We start from the raw sequence: 14,678 nt of genomic DNA, 5'->3' as shown, positions 1-14,678 counted from the left end.
TACGTAATTGTAGTTTACTAAATAGGTTAATAGAGCTCAGCTTATAAAAAGAAAAAAACAGATACCTAAATAGGAGGTTGAGTTTCTATAGATATGATGATGCCCACTTTAAAGACAGAAACGGAGTGCTAATAAGGGTGGGACTCTTAATAATATTTTTAAGGTTAAAGTTACCAGAAAAGACAAAGGCCTTGTCTAAGTCTGCGTACCCGAGTGTGCCTGTGAACAAACCTACTCTCCACCCACTTAGGAATTTCTAAAAAAAAAATTCCTTTCAAAACCAGCGATAACTCACATTGAAAGATAATGTATAATAATTCAAATATCAAGTTACTTCTGACTTATTAAAAATGAGGTTTGTGAAAATTTTAGTAACACTGCAAATGTTTATGATAAGTGAAATAATAACATTCAAAATTAATTTAAACCATGCTCTCAATCAAATATATAATAAATGTGTATAGAGAGGACTGGGAAGAATTTTACCAAAATGTTAATATCTGAGAGTAATATCTCTCAGTGATGGCATTATTTGTGATGATTATTTTCCATACTGGGCATGTTTTACTTTTTAGCATATTTTATGATAAGAAAACTGAAAAAAAAATCATCTGAGTTTAGTTAAGTAGAAGAAGCAGAATAAACTTTTTATTGAATTACTTATGAGACATGAAGACAGTGAAAATTATTGATCTGATAATTTAGGAAGGCAGCTGAATTTGTTCACAATGATTTGCTGCTGCCAGCTCATTTCAAAGGTAATTTCCTTAATAGTTCAACACCCTTGAAGATCTTTTTAAACTTGAGTGTAGAACTCACACTACTCTGAGTTAGGTGTGACCACCTGCAAACAAGCAAATGTTTGCATTTACAGCAAAAGAAATGTGTAAGTGAAAGTACTTTGAAAAATAGAAAGCAATACACCAAGGCAAGCACATATAATCAGTTCTTGTGTAAATTGTGGTTTTTATTGATGGGGGTCCTTATCACTGTGTACCAGAGCAAAGACTTCCTTGTGGCGTGCAGCTGTGGTCACTGTTTGTAGGAGCCAGGTGCTCGGGGTGTGACTGTGCTGCTTAGGCTCACAGTCTGCTTTTGCAAATAATCCAGGATGAAACTGAGGAAGCTGCAGTCTGGAAGCTGGCTAAGGCCAGGCCGAGGGCATCCTTATGGAGAAGCTGAACAGCAAGACTGCTTCACAGATACCAAGATAAAGAATCCTATCCCTTGCCTGTGCCCAGCACATAGTTTACACGTATTTTTTAAAATATCTCATCTCATTCTCAGAACCACCTGTGTAGTAGGTAGAGGAACCGCCATTTTACAGGGAGACTAAGTGGTTTTCCCCATGTCACACAGAGCCAGGACTGGAACTCAGGTCCTCTAACCCTAGCCCCGGTGCTGTATGCCATGGCTGCCTCTGGATCCACAGGCCCTACCTGCCTATCAGAGGCATGTAGTCTAAAGGGGAAACACAGATACAGAAACAGTGCAAGGCCATATCGACCAAGTGTTTCTATGGAGTGCGACATTCAGGAGAAAAAAGAGGAGGGCAATTAACTTTCCCCTGGCCACGATCTCCTAAAGAGCAAGTCGCCTCCTTATTTGTGCCGTATGTCTTCAAATGCAGTATGGCTTTTGTTGGTGCTGGCCTAAAGGGACCGATGTTCCATGAAGGGCTGTCACTTTCTTTCTCTTTGTACACCTCACTTTACCTTTCTCTACATCTTACAGCACTTTTCCTCTTGTTCACTTGTGAATCCCCATCTCTGGATCTGTATCTCTCTCTATTTTCCTGTATTGTGGCCTTTTTCTTCCTCGTAACTTTATCTATCTCGGCCTCTTCCGATGGATCTTCTTCCTAGGCTGTATTTCTCCTATGGGTCTCCATGAGACTCTCCATGTCTCTTCCCATCCCTTCATTTCTCCTTTTGTCCTCCTTCCTGCTCTGTCTCTGCTTCATATGTCCCTAATGCAGAAATGAAGTGTAGTTCTAAACAAAGTAACTTTTATTTCAGAATAGAGTTTCATTTTCTGTTATGATTTTTTTTTTTTTTTTTGGCGGAAGATTAGTCCTGAGCTAACATTTGCTACCAATCCTCCTCTTTTAGCTGAGGAAGACTGGCCCTGAGCTAACATCCATGCCCATCTTCCTCTACTTTATATGTGGGACACCTACCACAGCATGGCCTGCCAAGCGGTGCCATGTCCGCACCCGGGATCTGAACTGGCGAACCCCAGGCCACCAAAGCGGAACGTGCAAACTTAACCCCTGTGCCCCCAGACTGGGCCCTCTGTTATGACTTTTTAAGTAGATGAGTAGATGGAGACCTCCAAGTTCGCTTTCAGTTCTGGAGCTTGATAGGAAGATGTTTCATGTGTGAATCTGAACCGTTTTTCCTGAAGATGCATTTTTCTGGATAGGAAGAAGATGTCCTCGATCAAGGGTAGCGGCCCATACATCACATATCTTAATGACATTCACTTGAGTCTTCTCAAAGTATTTCATAAGTAAATATGGTATTTTCAGTTTAAGGCTGGAGATACCAGGGAGCAGACATTGGAGAGTCCTGTGTCTTATCCCCTAATGGTGTCCAGATTGGGGCCTAAAGTAATGGGTGAGATGGGGACTAAAAAGCAGGATCATATACCTCGGCGGCAGAAGAAACCATCGAGAAATCCCACCACAGCCTTCCCAAACTGAGAGCTTTATAAATTCCTGTTCAAGGGGTGAGACCCAGATTTGCTAAATGAGTCTTATCTTGACATCTACTAACCTAAACTTCACTCTTGAAACCCATGTAAGAAGCATAATTAAAAACTCCTTAAGTCCCCACCCTAACAGCATGACCTAGTTGAAATCACTCTGCAACATGAATCAGGATCCCCAGGTTCTACCTTGTGCCTTGCCACTTCATAGGGTGGCAAGTCAGTTTACCATTCTGTACCTAAGTTTCTTCATCTATAAAATGAAAATATGTCCACCTACTTCTCTGGGTTATTTTGAGAACCAAGGGAGATAATATATGGGAAAGTGCTTTGAAAAATTCTAAAGTTATGTATAACTATAAAATGGTGTTAATAATAGCAGCATCAGAGCCCATAAACTCCACTCCGCACATTTATATTTGTGAGTAAAGAATTAGGAAAGCGGTTATTAATCAGAAGCTGTATTATGCAAAATACTCTCTTCTTGCTTATAAGTTTGAAGGCAGAAAGTACTCAGTTCAAATCCCAACTCTGCCACCAGCAATGGGACCTTGGGGAATTTTTTTTTTTTTTTTTGGTGAGGAAGATTCTCCCTGAGCTAACATTTGTGCCAATCTTCCTCTATGTTGTATGTGGGATGCCACCACAGCATGGCTTGATGAACTGTGTGTAGGTCCATGCTGGATCTGAACCCATGAACCCTGGGCTGCTGAAGTGGAGCACATGAATTTAATCACTACATCACCAGGCAGGCCCCACCTTGGGCAATTTTTTAATTGCTCTGGGTTTCGCTTTGCTCACACACACATACATACACACACGCACAGTGAGGATAATAGATTTTTCTTGAGAATCCAATGAGATAATGCATGCAAAACGTTTGTCGCAGTGCCTGGTACACAGTAAGCACTCAATAAGCATTAGCTTAAAAAAGTATCAAACAGGGCCAGCCTTGTGGCCTAGTGGTTAAGTTTGGCCAGCTCTGCTTTGGCAGCCCAGATTCAGTTCCCGGGCATGGACCTACACCACTCGTCGGCCGGCCATGCTATGGTGGCATCCCACATACAAAATGGGAGAAGATGGGCACAGATGTTAGCTTAGGGCGAACCTTCCTCCACACACACACAAAAGTATCAAACACTTGTTGAGCACTTAGAATGTGCCAGGCCTAATTTAGCATACAAAATGAAAAGACGTGGTCCTTGTTTCAAAGAGCTAACAGTTTTCAGAGGGTGGGGGACATACATACAAATGAAAAACAATATGCTTCCTATTCCAATTGAAAGGTGTTTAGAAAATGAAACTTATAAATCTGCCTGGAAGAGATAGGTAGATAGAAACCTTCCTGAAGGAAATGTTTGACTCAAGACTTTTGAAGGGGAAGTAGAAGGTTGTGTGAAAAAAGGCTTCGTGCTTTTTATTTGGCTTTATCCCTTGCCCACAGGTGTTTGATTGCTTGAAAAGCCAAGGCTCATGTTAATGCTTGTTGGCCTTCTGGTGATTCAACCTAAACATTCCAGTGACGTCATGAGCATGATTTTGGAAACTGATTTTACTTGCTATTTTCTATATCTGAAACATCTGTTGTTTTATTTTCATTTCATAGCCTCCTTAAGAGCTGTACAAACAACTTCTTGTGTAGGGAATAGATTGGTTCCCACCACTTAAAAGTGTTAGTATCGGGGCTGGCCCCGTGGCCGAGTGGTTGCGTTCGTGCGCTCCGCTGCAGGCGGGCCAGTGTTTCGTTGGTTCCGGTCCTGGGCGTGGACATGGCACTGCTCATCAAGCCACGCTGAGGTGGCGTCCCATATGCCACAACTAGAGGGACCCACAACGAAGAATATACAACTATGTACCGGGGGGCTTTGGGGAGAAAAAGGAAAAAAATAAAAGAAAAAAAAAGTGTTAATATCGTTGGTGCGTGTTGCCGATCCCTTTAAGGAGAGAAGGCAGGGAGGACTTGTCACCACTTGTCCCTCTCTAGAAAAGCTGCAGCTGGAGGTCACTAGGATAAATGGAGGTGACAAGGATTTGTTCTTCTGGAGAGAATGGAAAGTTTACAGATAGCTGTCCTTGGTCCACTTGCAAATGTGAAAATACAGAAAGCTTTCTATTTGCTGGATACCTTGCTACCAAACTGAAGTGTCTTTCTCATTTCACCAAATACGTTAGCAGTGAATTTAGGAGTCAGAGATGTTTCCCTAAGTGGAAGAAATTTCAGGCTTTTCTTTGGGCTTTCTGCTTCTTTGATGGCAGCTAAATCCCTCGAGAACATTTAAGGAGATGTTAAAAGCTGTATTTATTCTCTGTTTCTACACCAGTAACTGCCATGTCAGAGAAATTTAATTGGCATCTAACAGAAATCATCTGTTACCTTATAAAAGTCATAGAATTTAGAGCTGCAAGAAGCTTAAAGAGCTTGTAATCCAGCCCTTCCTCATTTCACAGGTGAGGAAACTGGCCCAGACAGGCTGAGCCCAGAGTCCTCCTAGGGGGCTGTGGTGAGCATTTTGCATGATGTTGATTTCAAGAGAACCATAGTACCTTTCAGTTGCAGTGGACATAAATGAATTGTATTTTCCCCAACGTTTGGTAGCTGATGAAGATACAGATCAAAGTAAAGTAAAACTTTAGGAAGTCCCAAGAGGGGGAGAAGCCAGTAATACTGAAGGTACTGTATTGGCCCGTATGACTGGCGCTGAGTGAAAATGAGATCCATCCCAAGTCACTCAATTTTAGGGCACATGGCCCAATAAGTTTTAAATAAGAACACGTTGTCGACAACAACAAAATAGTCACCAAGACTCTGGATAGTATCTTGACCCAAAGCCGAGACGCAGTAGCACAGAAAGTCTTCAGACTTGATATTCCACCTCGATGTGTAGATGGAGAGAGGATTCTGCGGCAGGATTTAATGTTTTTCAGAGCGACCCCCCTCTGGAGAAATTGCAGCAGTTGGCAGGGCATAGAAAAGCCATCTCTGGCCTGCAGAAAGATCATTTTCTTAAGACTTCTGTTTGGAAGCAAGTGTGCTTGGTACATAAGCCAGGCGGGCAGATGGCTAAAAGCCCACCCACCCTCTCTTTCCTTCCCCCAAAGAGAGATGCCCACTGCACCCTGTGCGGAGCGCTCGCCTTGGGGGTAGGGGTCTCGATCGAGTGTGTTTTCCTACCTGAGCTTCTGGGGCCCTCCTCCCGACCCTGCCCCCTTCGCCCGGGGCTGGGGAGGAGAAGGGCGCTAGGGGCAGGTGCGGGGCATTTCGTCTGCCGGGCTGGTCCCCGACGGAGGGGGAAGCGTTTGCGGTGACGGAACAGAAGCCCCGAGACCTCGGCCCTTCCCGCCACTGCCTGGGCCCGGCTGCGGCCACACGCGCGCCGCCCGTCCGGGGCGCAGCGTCCGGGCGCTCGGAACCCACACACGGGACCGCGCGCCCCGCGGCTCCAGGCCGGGGCAGCAGCTCGCCGCCGCCGCGCATTCCCTCGCCGGCCGGCCGCCCGGGGCAACCCAGGGAAGCCTCCGGGCCCAGGGGCGGCGGCGGCGAGACCCCGCCCCGCCCGGCCGGCCCGCGCCTATCGCGGCCGCCGGCCTGGTCACGCGGAGAGTGGCGCTGCGGGCTCGGGGCCAGAGCCCGGCGGCTGCCGGAGTCGCGGCGGGCCGGGGCCGGGGCGGGGGTGGAGGGTGGAGGGTGGAGTGTGGAGGGTAGAGATAAGGGCGGGCGGGCCGCGCCAGTCTCGGAGCCGCGAGGAGCCAACCTGTGCCACGCCGAGGGCGCCGAGCGAGGCGCCGACCCCCGCGCACCCATGCTGCTGACGCTGACCTGGGGCGCACTCTTCTTCCCCGGGCTCTTCGCGCTCTGCACCTGGGGGCTGCGCCGCGCGCGGCCCGAATGGACCGACACCGACTGCGTGATGATCAGCACCAGGTACGGGGCGAGGCCGGCGCCGGCCGCCCCACCCCGCCGCGCGCAGGCTGCCCGGCCACCCGCCCCGCCTGCGCCCGCCCCTGCGCCGAGCTGAGGGCGGAAAAGGGGGGCGACAGGAAGCGAGGGGGCTGCCTCCCTGGTCCTTGCCCCTCTCTGTGGCGCTGGCCAGAGCTCTCCGAAGACCCTGCGCGACCTGCCCTGGAGGGAGAAGGGAGGGTGGAGGGCTGCCCACGCGGGTCGGGATGGGCAGGGAAGCCTCCTACCGACGTCCGCCAGCTGCTTTGGGGGTCGGGGGCGCGGCGGCGGCCCTACCATTTTCCTCACCGCACTGGCAGCCTAGGGGCAAGTCAGGTTGAGGAGTTGGGCTTTACACTGTCCGCAGGACTAGATTGAGCGCGCTCCCCTTCCCTCCCTTTTTTTCTTTTCTGCCGCTCCTTAGGCTGGTTTCTTCAGTCCAGGCTGTGTTGGCCACCGGGTCAGGGATCATCATCATCCGCTCCTGTAGCGACGTGATCACCGACAGGTAACATCCAGTGCCAGGTGAAAGCAGCACAAATAACAGCGCCAAACTTTTTCTAAGTTTCCACCTTTTAGTGATTCGCAGGCATGCACACGCTCTTAGGTAGCTGGCTGATAAATGGGAAAACTCGGGCGCTCTAATTAGTCTCCTCCTCCTCTCTTTACCTCTTTGAGCATAGCCAGCTTAGGAGAAAGTAAACTGAAGAAATGCTAGAAAATGGCAGAATCTAAGTCTAATCTGAGGTATTAGAGGACAGTGTGGTCCATTGATCCCAGTTCTTTATGAGTTAGACAAGTGTGAAAATTATTCAAAAGTGGGAGTATGGCTTTTGGTTTCTTTGGGTGACCTCCCTGGGTCCTGCTCCGGAGCATTCATTGGCCAAGATATGTCCAGTGTGGTCAGCAGAGCCCTTCCATGGAAAGGAACAAATCCACCACCGCTTTCCTTGCAAATGCTGCTCTTATCTTTCCTCTGGATTTGGTAAGAGCAATGAAGAGGTTTCTGGCGCTCTTAGAAAACTGACTTGTATGTGTATTAGAGCTCAGTCCAGAAGACAGGTCAGGAAATGTGCATCTACTGAAACAAATCAAAGACCAGAGTGGTCTACTTTGTATAGTATTCAGAGCTGGGCAGTGGTGGTGCTTTTTTTTTAAAGCCATCCTTATCACCTGTCTCCCTAGAACCACCCTTGCTTTCTCTCAGTGACGTTGCAGAGCCATCATCAAATGTGCAGGGAAGGTCTAGCGGCCTTTCTGGTCCTATTCTCCTGTTGACTCTGCAAAGTGTCCTGCTTTACACCTGTTGAGACTGGAATGGGAGAGGAGCCTGAGCGGGGCATCTGTCTCACTGTGACCTGCCAGTGTAGTATCAGGATCTTACTTGGGATTAATCCGGCCACCATGATGTTTATGCTTCTCTTCTTATGATTCTTTTTACACAAAACCAGTTATTGACGATGAATTGTAGATGCTGAGAGAAGACAGGTTAAGTGACCTTGATTGTAAACACCAAAGGCTAATGGTGTTTGCTTGGCTGGGCTCAATTTTTATTTTAATTGAGCATTTTCTGATCATGCAGCAAGCTCCCTCACTGCCCCAAGTTTGTCAGATCAAACTTGAAACCAGACTCCTTTGCAAAGATGAAACTAAGACAAAGGCAGCCCCGTGGCACTAGCTCTAGCTGACGTGAGGGCAAGCAGCAGACAGCCACTACACATTTCAGAAAAAGATGTCTGCATACGAGTCACTTCCAGTTCTATAGCCCCATTCTTGTTTTCCCCTCAGAAGCCGTGTGTCAGAGGCTTGAGCATAGCAGCAAACCTGAGTTTGGTTTTCAGGTTCCTCCTCTTGTCTATCTTTATGCCTGAGATTGTCTGCTTGCAAAATGGAGACGGACACATTTCTGTGCCCTCTACCTTTACATGGATGTACAAGGATGCTCTAAAGGCATCTAGATGGTCTAAAAAGGGGCCTTTTGGGGCTCATATACTGTATACCCAAGTATTTTTCTATTATACGCCTTTTCATTTTATGCCTTCATATAGAATGTCTGTAGATAGAAGGGAGTATCTATAACCCCCCCCCCCAAGGTATATGCAGAATGTGTTGTGGGGCCAAGGATTTCATCCTATTCTTAAAGAGGTCCAGATCCCTAAAGGGCTAAGAGTCGCAGCTCTAGGCAGTTTTCTCAATTTAGGCACTTAAATTTGGATAGTACTTTTTATGTTTAAAATGACTGTGACACTTGTAGTTTTTTAATCTTCGCAATAACTTTGTCAGGGAAGTAAGTCAAGGATTAGCATCTTCATTTTATAAAGAAAGCTAAGTTCCAGGCCAGTGGTAGTTAAGATTCTAATCCAGATCTCTTGCTAATAAATCTTCAGAGAATTCCACCTAACAATCGCAGTTTCAGATCTTACTGAATTCGTACTGTGTGCAAAATATTAAAACCCTAGGCTCCACGCAAGGGGAGAGGCCAGTCATATTGCAGCTGAGCTTTTTAGTGGCTCTTCATAGTTATTTTACTTGGAATTGCTTCAAGAAAGTACTGGAGACCATAGATAGGCAGTAGAATAAGTAGTGCATCTTTTTCGTCTAAATGGAACTTGGTTAATCAACTTACCTGCCTGTATATTATATTTGCCATTACTTACTTGTTTGCATGTTTCATCGTTTATGCATTATTTAGTTATGCTGTGGGAAGGGTGGACTCACTCAGGAACAGAAACTTGAATGGCACCCTCACAGAGTATATTCCCAATGTTGGAGTTTAGTGGACTGGCCCCTTAGGAGGTCATCTGAGACAAAGTTAGAAATACAGATTCGAGGGCCCTAGGCGTACCATTTATAGTCGCTGGGGAGTGGAGCCCTTAACAGACACTGCAGATGATTCTGATGTCCAATTAGTGTAAGAACCATAAATTTTTTCTTCTACCTAACACATGGGTACTCAATAAAAACTTGCTGACTTAGTGAATCTAATCCTTCTCAGCGTAGTACATGGTTTCAATTTAGATTTTTTCACATAAATTTTCTGTAGAATTATGATCATTTGGGAACAAAATGTGGAAATTATAGACTTTCCCTCTAATCTGTTCTAGGACAGTGATAAACTATCATTTCAACTCAGCAAATATTGATTCAACCCCTTTGGACAAGTAAATGGGATTAGTGTCTCTTGTCCCAGCTTCTCTTTTGGTATCTGACTGCTGTAAGGTAGTCCTTGGGCTCTGGGCTCATTTCCAGACAAATTTTTCGTAATGAATAGAATTGGGATTAGCCATAGAATGGTAAAGAAAACGACCGGTTTCCTTCCCAGGAACTCCCGAGAGTGGGTTGCAAGCAGATGCAAGAGGAAACTCCTAACTATTGAGCAACTGAGTGGAGTTAAACTGGAAATATGGGATTTGGGACACCTTCTAAACCAGTTTCTTGGCGGGGCTGTTGAATCATTGGTAGAGGTATCTATCCCAAAGTCAGCTTCTACCACAAAATGTTGGAAAGTCCATTACAAATGAGTAGCTAAATCAGGCAAATAGAACAGCTGGTCACCTAAACATGTGGGGCCGAGTGAACACCTGCTTTCTGCCTTTGGCACTCCTGAATTTGCCCTGTAATTTAGAGAAAGTTGTTCACTCTCCTTATTTATCAGTTTCAGCATCTTCATGGTAAAGTATTTGGAGTAAAAATGGCTAAGTACAAAGCTGAAGGGAATGTGTTTGAGAAGAGGCTGACTTTGAGCCTTCATAGTTGCTATCCATAATTATTCCATGGACCTTTCATATGCTTTCTTTCAGGCACTGGCTTGCCCGAGAATATATCTGGTTTTTGGTTCCATACATGATCTATGACACCTACGCCATGTACCTCTGTGAATGGTACCGAACCAGAGACCAGAACCACAGACATTCCCTCACAACTTTTCAGAACTTCCTAAGTAAAAACCGCCTCATGATCACGCACCATGCAGTCATTCTGTTTGTCCTTGTCCCCGTTGCACAGGTATGGCCTCCGAGGACAGCCACCAGCAGCCTTGGTCCCTTGTTTCTCCTGTTGAACTGCATATCTTGACCATTACTTGGGAGTCAGGATTGCCCTTCTTTTCCTTCCCTTACCTCTGGCACCCACTCTCATGCCAGCTGCTTTTGCAATTAAATCCCCAGGCAAATCATAGAGAAAAGAATCAAATCTGAAATGTTCGTGATCCTCCTTCCAGCCATCCCCCAGCCCTCTGTGATTCCTTAGCATTTGTCGAAGGTTCTGTCTTTAGTTCACACAATATAAAATACAATACAAAAGAACATAAAATTTGTTTTAAAAAAATGAGAGCTTAGTCAACTAGTTACTTGCTCTAACAGTGCCAGAGAGTACTGTATACATAATTTTGATGTCACAAAAGCACAGACTTTCAAAGCAAATAGCCTCATAATTTCTCCCCATATCCATGTTTCCCAGAAAAAACCAAGAAGGAAGAGAGATGGGAATGCAGAGAGGAAGCTAGTAATTCCTGAGTGCCTACCACGTGCAGGCGCTTGATTTAAGAGCTCACAGCTTTCCATTGATAATTAGAAATTATCAGGAATAGTTAGAAATTGTTAGCTCTGTGCCATAGAGGCAGAAGCTGGGGCTCTAGGAGTTTCTGTGCCTCAGTGGCCCTAAGTGAGGAGCTGCTCGTCTGCTGTGCTGTGCTGCCTTCTTGAAAAGATAAAGTGAGAGTGCACCACACTCTTTAAGAAGTCTCTCTTGATTGCTTTGGGTCCCTAACATCTAGCACAGGGCCTGGCACGTTTTGTTGAACTGGACTAGCTAAGTGCCCTTGGCATGACTAAGTTAGACACCCAAAAGTAGGCTGCAGAGTTCCTTCCGGCTAACACTGAAATTCAGACAAAGCTTAGTGTGTGATGCAATCAGCTAATCTGAAATTGCCTCTGGATCCTAGAATCCTCTGGATTCGACTGTCAAAGTGCTATTGCTCTGGAAGTATCAGAATATTAACTGGGTTTACACTTGCCCAGTTAGCATTTCCCTTTCCCTTCGTGGTCTCTCAGGGTTACCCTTTTCAGTAGCCCTAGTTAGAATTTTCCTTCCGGGGGTTCCTCAACCTCCGTTTCTCATTTCCCCCTTTTCTCTTTTCATCTGCAGAAGCTCAGGGGAGACCTTGGGGACTTCTTTGTTGGCTGCATCTTCACAGCAGAACTGAGCACTCCATTTGTGTCGCTGGGCAGAGTTCTGATTCAGGCATGTATGAAAGAAATGGCAGAAACAGTGCAGAGGGAGCGGACTCTGCTTCTCTTTGGCACATTGTGGGGTTTGGAGAAACCCCTTAGTGCTAGGAAGAGCGGGATAGGAGACCCTTGAACAGACTTATAGGCCAGTTGGTCATCTGAGCCAGTGGAGATGAAATTGTAAGTTTGATCCAAACTTCACACAGCTTTGTATGTATTTATTTCTGGCCACAGATTTTTTTTTAATCCACTGTTCCTGTGCTCCTGTCAGCGGGGTGGCTTAGGCCCAATTCAACATCGCTATTGGAAAAGCTACGAGGCTATGTGCATGCATAAAGACAGCAGCGCTCAATCTTTTCTACAAGTGTCAGAAAACTGGATACTTGGCATTCACTGTTGCGGGTCTTGGGCTTGTCATTCCCTGAAGGCCCAACCTCTCAGTGACCCTGCATTCCCCTTCCCTCTTCTTTTGCAGCTAAAGCAGCAGCACAGCCTTCTGTACAAGGTGAACGGGATTCTCACGCTGACCACCTTCCTCTCCTGTCGGATCCTTCTGTTCCCCTTCATGTACTGGTCCTACGGCCGACAGCAGGGACTCAGCCTGCTCCGAGTGCCATTCAGTATCCCCTTCTACTGCAACGTGGCCAACGCCTTCCTCATTGCTCCTCAGATCTACTGGTTCTCTCTGCTGTGCAAGAAGGCAGCCCGGCTCTTTGACACTCCCCCAGCCAAAAAAGATGGTTAATTGCTCCCAGGAGTCAGCCAGTGAGGGTGCCTCCTCACACTAGCTGCCTTCTTCACTCAGTATTCCATGGACCAGATTGTGCCCTGGGTGGCCTCAGCCTTTTGGGTATTGATAAGCAGATGGGTTTGAGTTTTTCTACAGAATATTCATATTACCTCCCTCTTCTAACCTGCCCCTTTTGCAAAAGCACTTTTTTCTTAGTAACAACGATCGGTTCCTATCAGACCTCCATTGGCAGCAAGTGGTTTTAATGCAAGCTCAAGGATGCTTCCTTGGGTTTTATCTCAAGGGCTTTGGGAGGTAGAAGCATGGGGTGTGGAGATAGGTGGACCAGGGCAATAAGTATTTGGGCCCCCGCCTGGCCCTAATACTGGTGGCTACCCACCTTTCCAACCACTCAGGGCAGTATCCACACATACTGGGCCAGCAGAAGCAAGTGATGACTTGGTTCTTGCAATAATTTCTTGTGATGTTGGCCTGGGAAAATCGTTGTGGGTAGGTAGTTTTTTATTGTTTACTAGATAAGCCATTGGTCCTTTGCCTCATCCTTTCATCCACGTGCCAACATTGAATTCTGGTGTCTACTGACTTCCAATCAGAAGTCTCACTGGCAGGGGAGGGTAGGAGGCAGGGATGGGAACCTGAAGCACTTGAGTAGGTAGGAAGGCCAACAGGTCTGCACCTTTGCAGGCTGACTTGGTAAAGACCAGTGTCAAACCTGTGAGCTTGTTGTAAACACAAATATTATTCCCTTTTAAACATGTCCCCACAAGCCCAGCTTTCCCCCATACCCACACGCACAGGATGCTCTTATGAAAAACTAGGGGTGAAGTGAAAATGACGGCTACCGAGCTATTTACTGGGTAATCCCACTCTTTGACACTGTCCTTTTCATATGCAGTAGAAATGGACTTCTGTATTCCAAACCGTGACAGACTGCCTCCTGATATAAGCCACAGCTTGTGGTCCAAAGTCTGTTCCTATGGGAGTATATCGCCATCTAGCCAGAGGCTGGAGAGCAAGAGTGCAAGATAGTCTTGGCCAAAATGCATCCTGTGGACTGACTCCTTCACCCACCATTTGCAACTGGGGTCCTCTGGTGCCAACGCTAATCATTCCTCATCAGCTAGGATGGGTTTTAGAAACTGTGCTACCATGAAGTTTTTTTTCAAGTGGCAGTGAAAGACTAGAGTTTTTAGTGTCTTAATTCATTGTTATCCATGAACTCTTAAAGTACTGAGTATGTAACAGTCTCAAATTTTGACTATTTCAGTCTTTAATGGGTGCCATTTAAAAAACCTAAAGTGCTGTAATTTTTTTTTACTGTTTACTATCAGTATATCTTTATAAATCATCCCTGTGATGATTAAGCTGCACTAATATTTCCCAACTTATTCTCATTTGTGAAATACATCAGTACCAACTTCCTGTAAGATCCATCCTGTGACCTGACTTTTCTGGCCGCTGTGTGCTATTACTGTTTCTGATCTGTGTTCGCATCCATGCAGCCAGCAGGGGTGGGTGTTGGGGGTGGGGGAGGTTAACGCTTTCAGCCTCCAGGAGAGCCTAGCTCATACCTTACTTTAACGCGTTTCTGCAATTCATGGTTCCAAGAACACATTGCAGGGTCCTAGAGTTCAAGCCCAGTGGTCACATAACTTTAGGCCCTTTCTTCTCTTCCTAGGTGAATCCCAGTTAGGAGTTGGGAGGGTGGAAACCCAACAGTAGGCCACAGAGCCAGCCCGCTTTAGGTGGGAGCGGGGACCTGAATAATGCCCCATTTTGAGTGAGGGTATGGATATGAAGGAGGCGACGGGATATATCCTTTTCCCTTCTTGCCTCCCAAATTAAACACCTCACCAAACAGTTCTCATAGTTCTGTAATACACCCTGGACACCTTTAATTTGCATTTTTATGCTTCTGCCTGCTCTCACTCTTGAAAACCATGACAACCCACCCCAGGCAGAAGATAATTACACCCACCCTTTAAACACAGCAGAGATGTGTTTACCAGACTTGGTTTTAGCACAGCCCCTTCCGGATCGACCGAATGGTTGG

General features: G+C 46.2%; 1 protein-coding gene and 1 long non-coding RNA gene across 5 annotated transcripts; one reads left to right on the top strand and one right to left on the bottom strand.

Annotated features, from left to right (window-relative positions):
• Nucleotides 1-4,100: 4,100 nt before the first annotated feature.
• Nucleotides 4,101-6,652, bottom strand: LOC139074113 (uncharacterized). Its single transcript, XR_011523566.1, has 2 exons — nt 6,462-6,652; nt 4,101-5,694 (listed from the first exon to the last, which is right to left on the bottom strand). It is a non-coding gene; the product is annotated as an uncharacterized lncRNA (long non-coding RNA).
• On the top strand, nt 5,888-14,052 carry TLCD3A (TLC domain containing 3A). 4 transcript variants are annotated; one of them, XR_011523562.1, is made up of 5 exons: nt 5,888-6,631; nt 7,071-7,171; nt 10,447-10,651; nt 11,792-11,887; nt 12,350-14,052. XR_011523562.1 is itself a non-coding variant. In XM_070562848.1 (5 exons), exons 1-5 carry the CDS (start codon nt 6,510-6,512, stop codon nt 12,617-12,619), a joined length of 777 nt encoding a protein of 258 aa, XP_070418949.1. In that variant the 5' UTR covers nt 5,919-6,509; the 3' UTR covers nt 12,620-14,052. The 4 variants fall into 4 exon arrangements, 3 of the variants coding, with proteins under 3 accessions (XP_070418951.1, XP_070418950.1, XP_070418949.1); XM_070562848.1 differs by having other exon boundaries at nt 5,919-6,631; nt 7,071-7,154; XM_070562849.1 differs by lacking the exon at nt 10,447-10,651 and having other exon boundaries at nt 5,892-6,631; nt 7,071-7,154.
• Nucleotides 14,053-14,678: the final 626 nt, after the last annotated feature.

This window comes from Equus przewalskii, chromosome 10 (assembly GCF_037783145.1).
Source record: "Equus przewalskii isolate Varuska chromosome 10, EquPr2, whole genome shotgun sequence".
Classification (NCBI taxonomy): Eukaryota; Metazoa; Chordata; class Mammalia; order Perissodactyla; family Equidae; genus Equus; species Equus przewalskii.
This window is presented reverse-complemented; position numbering and strand designations above follow the sequence as displayed.

Coding starts and splice junctions, on each gene's coding strand:
- TLCD3A (XM_070562848.1), top strand. CDS start 6,510: ATGCTGCTGACGCTGACCTGGGGCGCACTCTTCTTCCCCGGGCTCTTC. Junction 10,652..11,791: donor TCCTTGTCCCCGTTGCACAG/GTATGGCCTCCG, acceptor TTTCATCTGCAG/AAGCTCAGGGGAGACCTTGG. Junction 11,888..12,349: donor TGGGCAGAGTTCTGATTCAG/GCATGTATGAAA, acceptor CTTCTTTTGCAG/CTAAAGCAGCAGCACAGCCT.